The following is a 14,475-nucleotide window of genomic DNA, read 5'->3' as shown; positions in this document are numbered from 1 at the left end:
CAGACTGTGGTGAAGAGCCAGAATTGACTACAGCCATGCAACGCCAGCACTACAGCACAGTGGGAATGGCTCTGACCTAGCGAGTGGCATAAGCAAGAACAGTAATACTAAGACAGCCTACCATGGTAGGCCACTTGGTACGCTGCACAGAGGAGTTCTACTCACCTCCCTTCTTCCAGTGAACTCTGACACCACTGTTTGACGCACATCACCGCAGTCCAAGAAGCCAGGATCGCCCCCCAAAACGGAGGAGAGCTGGTGTTCTGAAAACCTCCTAGCAGTTCCTTCCCCCTCCTCCAAACACCACGGATCCAGCGCCACATGGTTCTGCAAGGCGTAAATCCCATGTAGCAAATAACGATTTGGGTTATTGTAGCGTGCCAGTGAATTCACCACATGCGCCACGCAAGAGGAGTATGGCATTACTGTGGCATGGTTGGTCCTGCTACCTTGGGGCATATAAGTACCTATATCAAAGGCCGCTTTGCTTTGACCCCCTCTAGGTCTGGTTCTCTGGGGTAGCTGCTGCCCAGTGGGCAATGCTCATGAAATGTGCAGACTCCATAGGGTGCCGCGAGATCCTGGTCCATTATACACACTCCAGGATCCACATACAGACAGTTACATGTCACAAAGGTATGTCACCAGTGGCATCTGAAGAGAAATGTAGGTGCTATAGAGATGGAAGCTGGAGGTGAATGGCTCCCAGCAATGACCAACCATGCATGACATCTGGGGTGCACAATTTGTTGCATCTTGTAATTCCCTTTGGTTACGGCGACCCTGCCTGCACGAGAGGGAGATGGAATGTTTGTGTTTGTACCGTGGCGCGTGAGAGGTCGGTTAGAGAGGGGAGAGGACGGAGTGGAGAGCAGGGCTCTGGGTCCATTTATCTTATGTGAATAAACGTACTTGGTTTATCACCTTGTCTCTGCTTGAGATACTTCATTTTGGCGACGAGGATCCTGGCGCCCTGCGGACCCACGGAGTGCCTGAAGAGAAGATCGAGAGCTGCAGCTCCGAACAGACGCCTGTGCTTGTGTTTGTTCATGCTGAGGACTGCATACGATTACGTGCAGGTCAGTGAGGCCGCAGTGCCTTACGGATGTTTTTAAGGCTGATTGGCCCCACTGAAGGGCGTTGGAGTAAAGGACCCTCTTCTAGGGTGCGATCACGTGACCCCAGCATTGCCAGGAAGTCAGACAGAATTACAGAGGACGCCTGAATCCTCATCATTTTCGTTGCAGTGGAAAAAAAAAAGTTTTTCCTTATCTTCCACATTTTATGCTTTCAGACGTGGATGTATTGGAGTTAAAGGATTTCGATACAGGCTGTACAGACTGGCTCAAATTCGAATCCAGATTGACCGTGTGGAGTGCAAATCAGTCATGCAGGGCATATGTATTCAGCCACCGGCAAGCTTTCTTCCAACACCAGGTCAACCTGTTGTTGTGTGGCCAGAATGGAAGGAATTCTGGTTAAATTACATTCAAACAATTGAACAAGAAGGACTCACATTCCACAAGAAGAAATCGTTGCTACTTCACGCATTGGGATTAGAAGGACAAAGGAAATTTAGAGAGCTACCAGAATTACCAGCAGGTGAAGCGGGTGACGCTGATGAACAGGAAAAAGCCATTAAGCAATTGGACAGATACTATGCTCCAGAGACAAATGTAGCTATAAACAGATACAAAATCTACACAAGGGTACAGAAGGAGCACAAATCGATAGAGGAATATGTGTCTGCACTGAGAACCTTGTCCCGCACCTGTCGTTTCGGAAATGGCATCACTCTGGACGAATTGATTAGAGATCAAATCATTATCCATTCGAAGGACAGCTTAGTTCAGGACAGATTGTGGATGGTGGGTAACCCGTCCCTCCCGGAGACCATTGCCATAGCCAAACAAATTGAACACACACAACTGTGCTCTAAGGAAATGAAGTGCAAGAAGCAAGAAGCTGCTGATAGCATGCAACAACAAAGTGTCAAGTTTGTGTCGGAGATGGAAGAACAAATCAATATGTTGAGAATCAAGGAACGAGTGGACAACACATCTGTCAAGTGTAACAGACTCAAGGGTTTCGAGAATAGAGGAAACTCATATAGAGGGAAGAGTTGGGTGAAGAATGAACCCAGGTTGACGAGCGCACAATCTAGAGAAGGAGACAGATGCTACAACTGTGGCAGGTATGGCCATTATGCCTATGCCAAACAGTGCCCGGCATTGGGGCAGAAATGTGGAAATTGTGGAATCAGAGGCCATTTTGCTGTCACCTGCAGAAGAAAAAAGAAAAAGATTTCTGCCATACAAGATGAAGAATCGGATGAAGAAAGGGTATTTCTGATTCGCTTACCTCCAGAAGGAGAATTCAAATGCCCGAGTTGTGTGGTAATATTGGACAATTGGAAGCTCAAGGTGAAAGTCGATAGTTGCTCGCCATGGACAATCATTACTGAAAAGACTTGGAAAAACTTAGTAACTTGTGGGCTTAAAAGTGACTTGATGGCTTCTGACATAAGAGATCCGGGAGGTTTTGAAGGATCAAGGATCAAAATGATTGGTTGGTTTCCGTGTATCATCCAATTTAAGGACAGACGAGCACAAGTAAAGGTCTATGTAGCCAAGGAAGGAGTGAACATTATCGGATGGAGAGATCAAGCTGGGTTGAAAATCAGACTAGAGCCCAATGAAAAGGAGCAAATTTTGGTCGTTAATAGCAGTCAAAGTCAACAAAAGGAGAATGAAGCTAAAACCAAGTTGAAGTTGGGATTACTAAAGGATTTTACACACAGGATTCGTCTCAAAGAGGAAGCTATGCCAGTCAAACACTTGAAGTCTAGGCCCATACCGTTTGCTATAGCTGACAAGGTGGAACAAGAGTTGATAAGGCTGGAGTCAGAAGGCACCATAGAGAAAATTGAATCTTCAGAGTGGGTAAGCCCCATTGTAGTTGCACTTAAGAATGGGAAGCCAAGAATTTGTGTGGACCTACGAGATGTCAACGAAAACATTATAATTGACACTTTCCCTCTGCCAATAATTACTGAAATGTTGAATCGAATTGGAAGTGCAGACCTGTTCTCTACAATTGATCTTTCTAGTGCTTATCATGAAATATTCTTAACAGAAGACTGTAGAGATATCACGGCATTCATTACACCACATGGGTTGTACAGATATAAGCGCATGCCTTTTGGGTTGGCATCTACGGCAACGGTATTCCAAAGGGTTATGATGCATGTTCTTAGGGGATTGCAAGGAACACTTGTATATCAGGATGACATCATTGTGTATGGTAAAGGTTCGGTTTAGCATGACAATAGACTTAAGGAAGTATTGAGTAGGCTGGAGGATGTGGGGTTGAAGATCGAACATAGTAAATGCAAATTCAGTGTGGAAGAACTGGAGTACTTAGGCCACACAGTGAATGATAGAGGATACAAGCCAAAAAGGGATGCTATGAAGGCGATAAGAGAAACACCTAATACTGGTAACAAGGATGAGCTTAGATCATTCCTAGGATTATGTGAGTATTATAACAGATTTGTCAGAAATGTTGCCAGTGTGACAGAGCCCCTTAGGAGGTTGTTAAAAAAGGATGCTAAATTCGAATGGAGTGACGAATGTAATGCAGCGGTGACATGCATAAAAGAGGAGATTTGTAATTCTGCGGAATTAGGGGGATTTGTATTTGGAAATTTGACTAAGGTGACTGTTGATACAAGTGGAAATGTAGTGGGTGCAGTGCTGTCCCAAATTGATGGAAATGGCAGTGAAAAAATAATCAGTTATGCCTCCAGAGCTATTTCAGACACAGAGTAGATACTCGGTAATTGAGAAGGAGTTGTTAGCCTGCACTTGGGCGGTAAACTAGGAAATATTTGTGGGGAAGTAGATTTTTGATACAAATGGATCACAAGCCTTTGATAGAGGTTCTTACGGTGAAAGGGATGTGTAAGGCTTCACCTAGGTTAGCTAGGCTGAGCATCAAGCTGCAAGACTATCATTTTAAAGTGAGATATGTGCCAGGGAAGAGAAATGTCATTGCTGATTTTTTGTCACGTCTGCCATTGAGAAGCAATGAGACGGAGGTAGAAGGTAATGAAGAGATGGTGGCAGTTGTTTTTGAGGTTACTTCAAAAGAAACTTGGTTAGAGGAATTCAGTAAGGATGATGTTTTACAAGAGGTCAAGAGATACACTGAGTCAGAATGGCCAGAGAAGAGACCAATTAGTGAAAAGTGTCTGAGGTTCTGGGAAGTGAAGGATGAGTTGTCCATGGAAGATGGATTTTTGGTGAGAGGTGACAAGCTGATCCCTCCTTCAGCGTTATGTGTTGAAATTATGGAAAAGGCACATTTGGGACATCCTGGCCTCACTGGTACCAAAAGCAATGTGAGGTCGAAGTACTGGTGGCCAGGAATGGATTTGGCGGTTGAAAGATTCATTGGGAATTGTTGGCCGTGTCAGAACAGCGACAAGAGTTGCAAGATTTTTAAGTCAGAACCGATTAATGTAGATAAAGGGAAAACACCATGGGAGAAATTGGGCATTGATATTGTCAGACCTTATGCCAAGTTGATAGGTGAAAGGAGATTTCTGATAGTTATGGTTGAGTATTATTCAGGTTGGTTAGAAGTAAAAGCAGTTAAAAAAGTTGACTCTTTTGAAATAATTAAATTTCTCAAGCAAATTTTCAGGAGAGAAGGTTTTCCAAAATTGATGATTAGCGATAATGGTGTTCAGTTTAAAAGCAGAGAAGTCAGAGAATTTGCCAGAAAGTCCGGAATTGAATGTAGGTTTTCTGCGTTGTATCATCCACAGACCAACGGGTTAGTTGAGAGATGCAACAGAATTGTGGTAGAGACTGTGGAAATGGCGTTAAGGAACAATATTCCTGTGGATGAGGCTCTAGTGGAGAAGCTTTGGAGCGTGAGGATGTCGGTCAAAAAAGGGTTGGAGGTGTCCCCGTTTGAATTAATGAGAGGGAGAGCCCCTAACACGTTAATCCAGAATGGGTTAATCAGAGGAGGAGTTTTGAAACCAAGGATGAGAGAACCGGTGAGCATCAAGAAATGAATTCTGGTTTGCATGCAGGGGATTCGGAATCTAAAAAGAGGATTCAGCCAGGTGATTTTGTGAGAATAAAGCTAGGGCGCAGTGTGAGAAAGGGAGAGTCAAAATATAGCAGTCCTGTTAAGGTGCTGCAAGTGTTTAGGAGGGCCGTAAGAGTTAGTGGTGGTTCCGTATGGAATTTGGACAGAGTGAGTAAGTGGTGGTGGAATGGAGAGTGTGCCGAAAATAGACGGGTTAAGTTTAACAGAAGAACTGTTGATTTGTTTGGCGATGATGTTCATATCCGAAATGAAGTAATAAATGTTAATGTGGATGATGGACTGCGGAGAAATGTTGTTGATCTGCAACATCAGAGATATGGAAGACATGCATCAGAGAAACATTACTGGGACCAACGCTGCAAAAAAGAATGCTGCGCGATTCCAGAGAAAAGAGATTACCAATTTGGTCCAGGGACTATGTTATGATAAAGTAATGTCATGTGAACATTAGGAAACCAGGACACAAGGACCAAGTCTTTTGAGCCATTTTGATTGTATTAGAATTTATTGTTTTAAAGTTTTCCTTTCAGGTTTTTACTGTATTCTAATATTCTCATTTTGCTGTGTTGTTATGTTGTGGTTATTCATTTGCATTTTGTTTTCTGCAAAAGGGGGGGGGTGATGTTGTATCTTGTAATTCCCTTTGGTTACGGCGACCCTGCCTGCACGAGAGGGAGATAGAATGTTTGTGTTTGTTACGTGGCGCGTGAGAGGTCCGTTAGAGAGGGGAGAGGACGGAGTGGAGAGAGTGGGGTGGAGAGCAGGGCGCCAGGTCCATGTATTTTATGTGAATAAACATACTTGGTTTATCACCTTGTCGCTGCTTGAGATACTTCAAAATTCAAGCATCAATACTCTGCACGCGAGATGCCAGGTCTCATAGGGCTCTGCCCGCAGTGCGATGCAGCTGTAATGGGCACAGTGCCAGGGCTGGCCTCAGAACCACAGCAGCCCAAGTGGACAGGGTGCGCTTGAAGCACCGGATAAGGAACCAGCCTTCAGGTGTCAGCCCTGGCTTAACACGTTGAACCGCAGTAGGTCGACAGACACGACAGGCACACTGCTGGCAGTACACAATGTACGGGCACACGTGGCCCTTATGGCAGAGTCCGGCCCATCATCTCCATGGGCAGCAGGGCATCCGCATGAACCACAAGCACAGCCATTACCAGAGCCAGGCGCAGGGAAATGCAGGGCCTCCTGGATTCCTGCTGGGAAAGACTGGCCAAGGGAGTACAGGAGGGAGAGCCATGGCAGGCACAGGGCCAAGGGGGCTGCTTCCCCGGCCCCACACGCCCGTGATGCACTAGCAGGCCGTCAAGGCAGCTCGTCTATAGGGGCACTAGAGCAAAAAGGGCAGACAAGAAAATCCTGCCTGCACTACACAGGATGCCAGCCGAACCCAACTACACCACTGAAGTGCTTCTCATGTGCCCGCCAGGCTCTAGAGAAGCACGGCATTCTCAGGAGATCGCCCAGCAAACCGGGGCACCTCTGGGGAACGAGGAACAGAAGCCCACACTACATACAATGCGTTTTGCTAGGCACGCCTTTAGTTGAGTCGCATTGCTCTTTTAAACAAAATCCCAAAAGCACAGGGTTAAGATCACGCCTAAGCATGTATAGGGTTGGCATCCAGGTAACCAGACTGCCAGGCAGGGGCAGAACTGCGACTAGCAGTTTCCATTCCATGAAACTACCCGCATGTAAAGCGTGGCTGATGTTCTGGGGGAACCCCGCGCGCCCCAAGTATTGATCGACCAGGAGTGTTGATGCCCCACTCACTGGGCAAGAAGCAGGGGCGGCTCACAGCCGTGCCACCACAAGTGTTCCATGCACCCGCTGATGGGGTGGAGGAAAGGGGCTGTCCCTGCGCCCCCACCACTCCCGCAGTGCAGGTGGCAGCCCCGGCCATGGCAGAGACTCCATCTTATCGGAGCAGACTCGGCAGCCCTGCCAAGCCTTCAAGTGCCTCGGTGTGTAATGGAAAAATCCGGATGCAGGAGGCGGCTGCACCACATTGGCGCATGCTTCGGGGCGAGGGAGGCCTCAAGACAGGCAAGATACCGGCCCCAAACAACCAATACATCCATGGATCTATGACAGTCCTGCAGGACACCGCCCAGAAAAGAGCACAGCGCAAGTCCAAAACACTCACGGGAGGGCGGGGGGCACAGGAGAGGGGATTCACCACAGGGGAGGGAATCCAGCTTCCATAGGGGAGGGAGGGACACCACTGACAGGGGAAACCAGGTGCCCAAGAAGTGCACATACCACCGTTGAAACCAGCTCTCACAGGGGAGGGAGGGCACACACCACAGGGGAGGGGAAACCAGCTTCCACAGGGGAGGGAGGGGGGCGCGCGCACACACACCACAGGGGAGGGAAACCAGCTTCCACAGGAGGGGGAGCGCACCACTGACGGGGGAAACCAGCTTCCACAGGGGAGGGAGGGGGGCGCACACACACACCACAGGGGAAGGAAACCAGCTTCCACAGGAGGAGGGGGGGGGACACTACTGACAAGGGAAACCAGGTGCCTAAGGAGGGCGCACACCACAGGGGAGGGCATCCAGCTTCCACAGGGGAGGGAGGGCACACACCACAGGGGAGGGAAACCATATTCCACAGGAGGGGGGCGCACCACTGACAGGGGAAACCAGCTTCCACAGAAGGGGGGGGCGCAACACTGACAGGGGTAACCAGCTTCCACGGGAGGAGTGTGTAAAGATACTGGTGGGGGGGGTGCCTGTACCTCTGCTCTCTATATGGTAGAGGAGAGGCACAGAGGACCCCAGCCAAGAGTCTCTATTCGGTAGCAATGGACGAGCAATCAAGGCCTAGCTTCTCGGGAGGGGATGCAGGCTAGTTCTTAAGTACAGTGTAGTCCCCGAACCCCCCAAAGGAATGTCCACACACTGCATTACTGAAAACACAGTCTTTATATAATTAATATTCAAAGGTATGTACACGATCACAATAACGCACTTTGTACTCGGAAATCAACAATGATGAATATATACAATTCTAAAGTGGTACCACCAATATTATCAGATCTCCTTAAAGTGCATCAACTGTACTGTTAGAATGTCACACAGATCAATAACAAGGACACCAGCAATAGAGATAGGAAAGAACGCAAGATGGTTGAAACAATAGGCAGAGTTCTGGCCCCTACCACTAGACACAGTTCTGTGTGGAGATCCCCCCACCTGGGCAACCTGTAAAATAAAGATATATAGCACACGCCCAGTACATATATTGATCACTAGTCTTATTTCCTCCTATTACCTGGTGGAGTAGAGTTCTTCGAAGACGCGTCGAAGGATCCTTCTTGAGTGACTCCCTTTAAAGCAGGAGCCATGGGTCATCGAGAGGCGTCGAAGATGGTGAACTTGTCGTCGACGGCGGCGATGAGAAGTTTGAGGGTGCCGAGACCACGGCGTCGATCCAGGCGGTGCTCGTCAGCGACGTCCTGCGAGGATGAGGTGTGCGGGGCACCTCGGCGATTGATTGTTCAGGACCGCAAAGAGTTTCAGAAGAACTGTGGCCCAACAAGGGCGTCGAGTCGTCGAAGTCTTTGTGGCCTTCAGGTGGCGGGAAACCCACCGGCGGATTCTCCTCAGCGCGTTGGTCGTGCTTGACTTTCTCCGGCGGGACAAAGCGGTCGACGTTGTGGACAATGGAGTCCTTTGATTCAAATATTCTTAGGCAAAGGAGTGGCTCCGGTCGTCGGCGGCACAGCGTCTAGTGGTCTCCACGGCTGGGCAACACAACTTCGACAGGCCTCCAGCGGTTACACAAACCTGCGAACCCTGGTTGACAGCAATAGACTTCGACAGCAGCGAAGTCCGGGTGCTTTGCTTCGTTCTCCTCGGCAGTCCCGTCTCGGGTCGGCAGCCTTTCGAGGGTCTGACTTCCAGGGAGCTTTGGCGAAGGTTAGCGGTGCTCGATGGTCCCTCGGAGCACGGGAAAAGGGCGCCTTACCAGGTCCTCTCTCGGATCAGCCTTCGACGAATTCGGCAGCTTTCAGATCAGGTCGAAGCAAATGCAACAGCAAGTCTTCTTCTTCCAGCTGGTCGTCGAGGATCAGCAGTTCCAGTTACTATTCAAGTGTAGACACCGCTTTTGAACAATTTCCAGTGGTGAGAGGTCCCCAGATATACTATCCTGTCTCTCATCCACACTGCTGGGTCACACGCAGCAGCCAATCATACAGAAGGGCATTCATACAGTCAGTTAGCCAATCAGACACACAGTGCATTCAGGCCATCCTCCTCCCTCTCAGACACTCACAACAAAGAATGTGGATTGGGACAAGTACCCAGCCATTCAACACTACACACTGCATTCAGGCCAGTTGCGTGCAGGGCTGTCTCAGTCTTTGTCTCTCATACCAGAAACCAGACAGCCACAACAAGAAGTGCATATTGGTCACACACTCCATTCACCCAGGTCCCACCTACAGGGCGTACCCACAACATACAGTCACTGGGAAGGCTCCAGCCAGTCTGGACTGGACTTCACAACAACACCATATATGGAACTTCCACCCAACAGCCAGTCAGGGGGAAGGGACAGAGTCAGGGCTTACCAGGACATTGGAAAAACAAGGTAACAGCCAATAGAAAGCAAGAGGCCACAGGGGCCCATCTTGTTTTCCATCAGGAATCAACTGATTCCAATGGCAGGGCCTGGGTATCCCAAAATGGAGGATACTCGGAGCACCTATCAAATTCAGCATGGAGCTGCCACCAGCCCATACCCTGCTCTGCGGGTCACCCACAGGTGCCCAAAAACATACACTAGGGGCACAGGGTTGTACCCCCACCCATGGGTGCTGTAAGGGTATCCCATGGGTCTGTTCACCAAACCAAAAGAGAGAGAACTACACCACCAGGAGTCCCACATGAACTCCTGCGCGGAAAACATGACAGAACACACGATAAAAAGGCAGTAAAGGACAAGGATACAGAGGCCCTGTCCCTCCGATGCATTTCCAGCATCACAGAGGGATGCACCACTGACAGGGGAAACCAGCTTCCACAGGAGGAGGGGCGCACCACTGACAGGGGAAACTAGCTTCCACAGGAGGGGGGGCGCACCACTGACAGGGGAAATCAGCTTCCACAGGAGGGGGGCGCATCACTGACAAGGGAAACCAGCTTCCACAGGAGGGGGGCCACCACTGACAGGGGAAACCAGCTTCCACAGGAGGGGTGCCACTACTGACAGGGGAAACCAGCTTCCACAGGAGGGGGGGCGCGCCACTGACAGGGGAAACCAGCTTCCACAGGAGGAGGGGCGCACCACTGACAGGGGAAACCAGCTCCCACAGGGGAGGGAGGCACACACACCACAGGGGAGGGAATCCAGCTTCCACAGGAGGGGGGGGTCACACCACTGACAGATGAAACCAGCTTCCACAGGAGGGGGGGGGGGCACACCACTGACAGGGGAAACCAGATTCCACAGGAGGGGGGAGCCTACCGCTGACAGGGGAAACCAGCTTCCACAGGAAGGGGGAGCCTACCGCTGACAGGGGAAGCCAGCTTCCACATGTGAGGGAGGCACACCACAGGGGAGGGAAACCAGCTTCCACAGGGGCGGAAAGCACATGCCACAGGGGAGGGAATCCAGCTTCCACAGGGGCGGAAAGCACATGCCACAGGGGAGGGAATCCAGCTTCCACAGGAGAAGTGGGGCGGAGGGGTGCACCACTGGCAGGGGAGGGAATCCAGCTTCCACAGGAGAGGTGGGGCGGAGGGGTGCACCACTGGCAGGGGAGGGAATACAGCTTCCACAGGAGAGGTGGGGCGGAGGGGTGCACCACTGGCAGGGGAGGGAATACAGCTTCCACAGGAGAGGTGGGGCGGAGGGGTGCACCACTGGCAGGGGAAACCAGCTTCCACAGGAGAGGTGGGAGGGGGTGCTCCACTGACAGGGGAAACCACCTTCCACAGGTGAGGTGGGGCAGAGGGGGTGCACCACTGACAGGGGAACCCGCTTCCACAGGAGAGGGTGGGGGGGTGCACCACTGACAGGGCAAATCCGCTTCCACAGGAGAGGTGGGGCGGAGGGGTGCACCACTGACAGGGGAGCCCGCTTCCATAGGAGAGGGGGGCACACACCTCTGACAGGGGAAGCCAGGTGCCTCGGGAGGGCACACCTCTGAGAGCGGGGGGGGCATTCTAGTGGGAACTGAGTGGCAGGCCTGGCAGCGAGGTGCAGGCGAACGCCCCCCTCAGTGCACACCTGTGCACAGTGAGCCCTCGGCTACTTGCACCCAGGGCACCCCAATCCCGGGGTGTGCGCCACCCAGGGCTGCAGCACAGACCCACCACTTGAGAGCCCCAGCCCGTGCACCAGTGCTGTGGGCTCCCAAGTGGGGGCATGGCGGGTGCTTTCCATATGGGCGGGTCTGGGGGCTTGGTAACATTTTTATACTTGCTTAGCAGGTGTCACCCCGTAGCCCATGGTGGCGTCCGAGGTGGTGCACGCTCCCGCCGCGCCGCTTCCGGGTCACGTGCAGACGCGCCGCTTCCGGGTCACGTGCAGACACGCCGGCCTCGCTCGCGCTACTCCCAGAACTGACACCACATAGGCTGGGCCCGCGAACTGGCCTCTGACGTTATCTTCTTCTTCTTCTTCTTAATTATCGGAAGCGTGGGCGGACCCATGCAGGCGCTTCCCCATCCTATAGGATGATGTGCACCGTACCCACTAATTATTATTTGGCTCCATTTAAGCTCACAACTCCTCCCACCTCCCCGTCTGCCTCACAAAATCCAACATCACACTATTCCTCCTCCTGCCTCTCTCCCCATCACCTCCCAGTATAATCCTCTCACTCAGCTCAGCCACACCCAACGCAGTCAACCGAACCCTCATCAATTCTCTCTCTGTAACATGTCTTTCACACCTAATCAAAAAATGTCCCACTGTTTCAGGCACCCCACACACCGCACAGTCCCTTGATTCACGCTTCCCTATTCGAAATAGACACTCATTCAGCCCCACATGACCTATCCTCAACCGATTCAGCATCACCTCCTCCCCCCTCCTCCATTCTGATCTCCCTGCATCCACCTTCACCGACACTTTCCCACGAACACCGAACATCCACCTGCCCTTCACCCCATTCACCCACCTCTCCTGCCACTCATCCAGGACCCGTCTCATCATCACAGCCTTCACCTCATCCACACTCAAAGGCAACCTCACATCAATCGCTCCCCTCCTCATACCCTCACCCGCCGCCAGATCCACCAACTCATTTCCCAAAATGCCACTGTGACTGGGAACCCACGCCAACTCCAAATCCATACCCCCGCGCACACACCGATCAATCTTCATCCTAATGTCCAAAATCACATCCTTCCTATCACCATCCCCTGCCACAATCGCCTGTAACCCACTCAATGAATCTGAGAACACCACCACTTTCTCATACCCTAACTCATACACCCTGTCAATCACCAATGCAATCGCCACCAACTCAGCCGTACAAATAGACACATCATTCGTCAGTCGTCCTATTTTATACTCCCCAATGCTTTCTAGATAATACGCCATTCCCACTCTCCCAGACATAGGATCCTTTGAACCATCCGTAAACACCTTGTATCCTTCCTTTCCTGCCACATACTCCTGACCCAAAGCTTTGATCTCACCCCGCATACCTCTCTTCTTCGATACCACATTCACCAACTCCAAACACACCTTTGGAGATCTCATCATCCACCTCGGCCTTCTCTCCAAATCCGTATCTGTCACAATCATCAAATCACCCACACCCCACTGCACTCCCTTCTCCCACATGTGAAACCCAAAAGTGCCCCCCTTCCTACTCCACCGATCCCTGTAATAGTCAAACCTCCAATTATACTTCAAACATTCACGCACCGGATGAGCCACACTCTTCGCACTACACTTCACCCACCATCTCATATTTAACGCATCCCTCCTCAACCCCAATGGCATCTCTCCCACAAGCACCTGAACCGCATTCACTGGGGAGGACCTCATCACACCCGAACACACTCTCAATGCCCTCGCCTGTACTCTATCTAACCGCAACTTCTGACTCGACGTATAACCCACTGACACCTGACACCCAAAATCCATCACACTCAAAATCAACCCCTTATACAACATTCGTAAACACTTCTGTAGTGCACCCCATTCTTTCCCTGTCACCGCCCTCAACAAATTCAGCCTACGTTTACACTTATCCCCCACATCATCCACTTGCATATTCCAATTCAACTTTCTATCCAGAATCACCCCCAAGTACCGAAACTCTTCCACGCTCTTCACCCTCACACCTTTCAAAACCAAATTCAACTCCTGCTGCACTCTTTTCCTTGAGAACACCATACTCACACTCTTATCCACAGACACCGAGAAACACCATTTCCCAAACCACTCCTCCATGCGTACAATCGCAGCTTGCAACCGTCTCTGTACCAACAACAAACACTGCCCTCTTACCCAGACCACACCATCATCCGCAAAGAAATCCACCTGACACCCAATTCCCGCCAAAGCTCGAATCAACCCATCCACCATTGCATTAAACAGCATCGCACTAATCACACTCCCCTGCGGTGTCCCATTCTCCATCTTCCAAACTTCAGACAGCACCCCCCTCACTCTCACCTGAAATGTCCTATCTGCCAAGAATGCCTTGATCCACCGAAACATTCTTCCCTTCACACCCATCTCCAACAATCTCACTAACAACCCTCCCTTCCACACCATATCATACGCCTTCTCCAAATCCAAAAAGAACGCTCCCACCAACTCTCCATCACATAATGCCTCCTCCACCCCAGTCACTAATCTCACTAATGGATCAGCCACCGACCGATTCCTCCTGAACCCACTCTGAAAGTCACTCAAACATCCATTCGACTCCAAATAAAACCCCAATCGCTCAACCACCATCCGTTCCGTAACCTTACACAACACAACAGTCAACGCAATCGGTCTATATGACTTACACTCTGTAGGAACCTTGCCACCCTTCAAAATCACCACTACAATCGCTCTTTTCCACATCTTCGGCAAAACTCCATTCTTCCAGATCTCATTGAACAACGCTAATACCTCCAACTTAATTCCTCAGGCAACTTCTCCAAAAATACATACATAATTCCATCCACTCCAGGGCTAGACCACTTCCCCTTCCGAATCGCTCCATTCAACTCTACCATCGAAAATGAAACCTCATATTGCTCCTCCCAAGGCCCAACATTCGCCACCACCTCTCGCGTTTCCTCCTCTACCACACCCATTCGTATCCTCACCTCTTCTGGGAAGTTCCTTGAACTGTGAACCCCCGCAAAA

At 50.6% G+C, this 14,475-nt stretch overlaps 1 protein-coding gene across 1 annotated transcript in view; it reads right to left on the bottom strand.

Moving 5' to 3' along the window:
* Nucleotides 1-11,602, bottom strand: part of LOC138525604 (sodium/potassium-transporting ATPase subunit alpha-1-like) — a 136,380-nt gene extending 124,778 nt beyond the window's left edge. The window contains exon 1 of the mRNA XM_069635644.1: nucleotides 11,590-11,602. Coding sequence (XP_069491745.1) covers nucleotides 11,590-11,601 — 12 coding nt within the window. The 5' untranslated portion in view covers nucleotide 11,602. The remainder of the gene's footprint in view (nucleotides 1-11,589) is intronic.
* Between the last annotated feature and the right edge of the window lie 2,873 nt (nucleotides 11,603-14,475).

The sequence above is a fragment of the Ambystoma mexicanum genome, chromosome 7p, assembly GCF_040938575.1.
Source record: "Ambystoma mexicanum isolate Mex_15411 chromosome 7p, UKY_AmexF1_1, whole genome shotgun sequence".
In the NCBI taxonomy this organism is placed as follows: domain Eukaryota; kingdom Metazoa; phylum Chordata; class Amphibia; order Caudata; family Ambystomatidae; genus Ambystoma; species Ambystoma mexicanum.
This window is presented reverse-complemented; position numbering and strand designations above follow the sequence as displayed.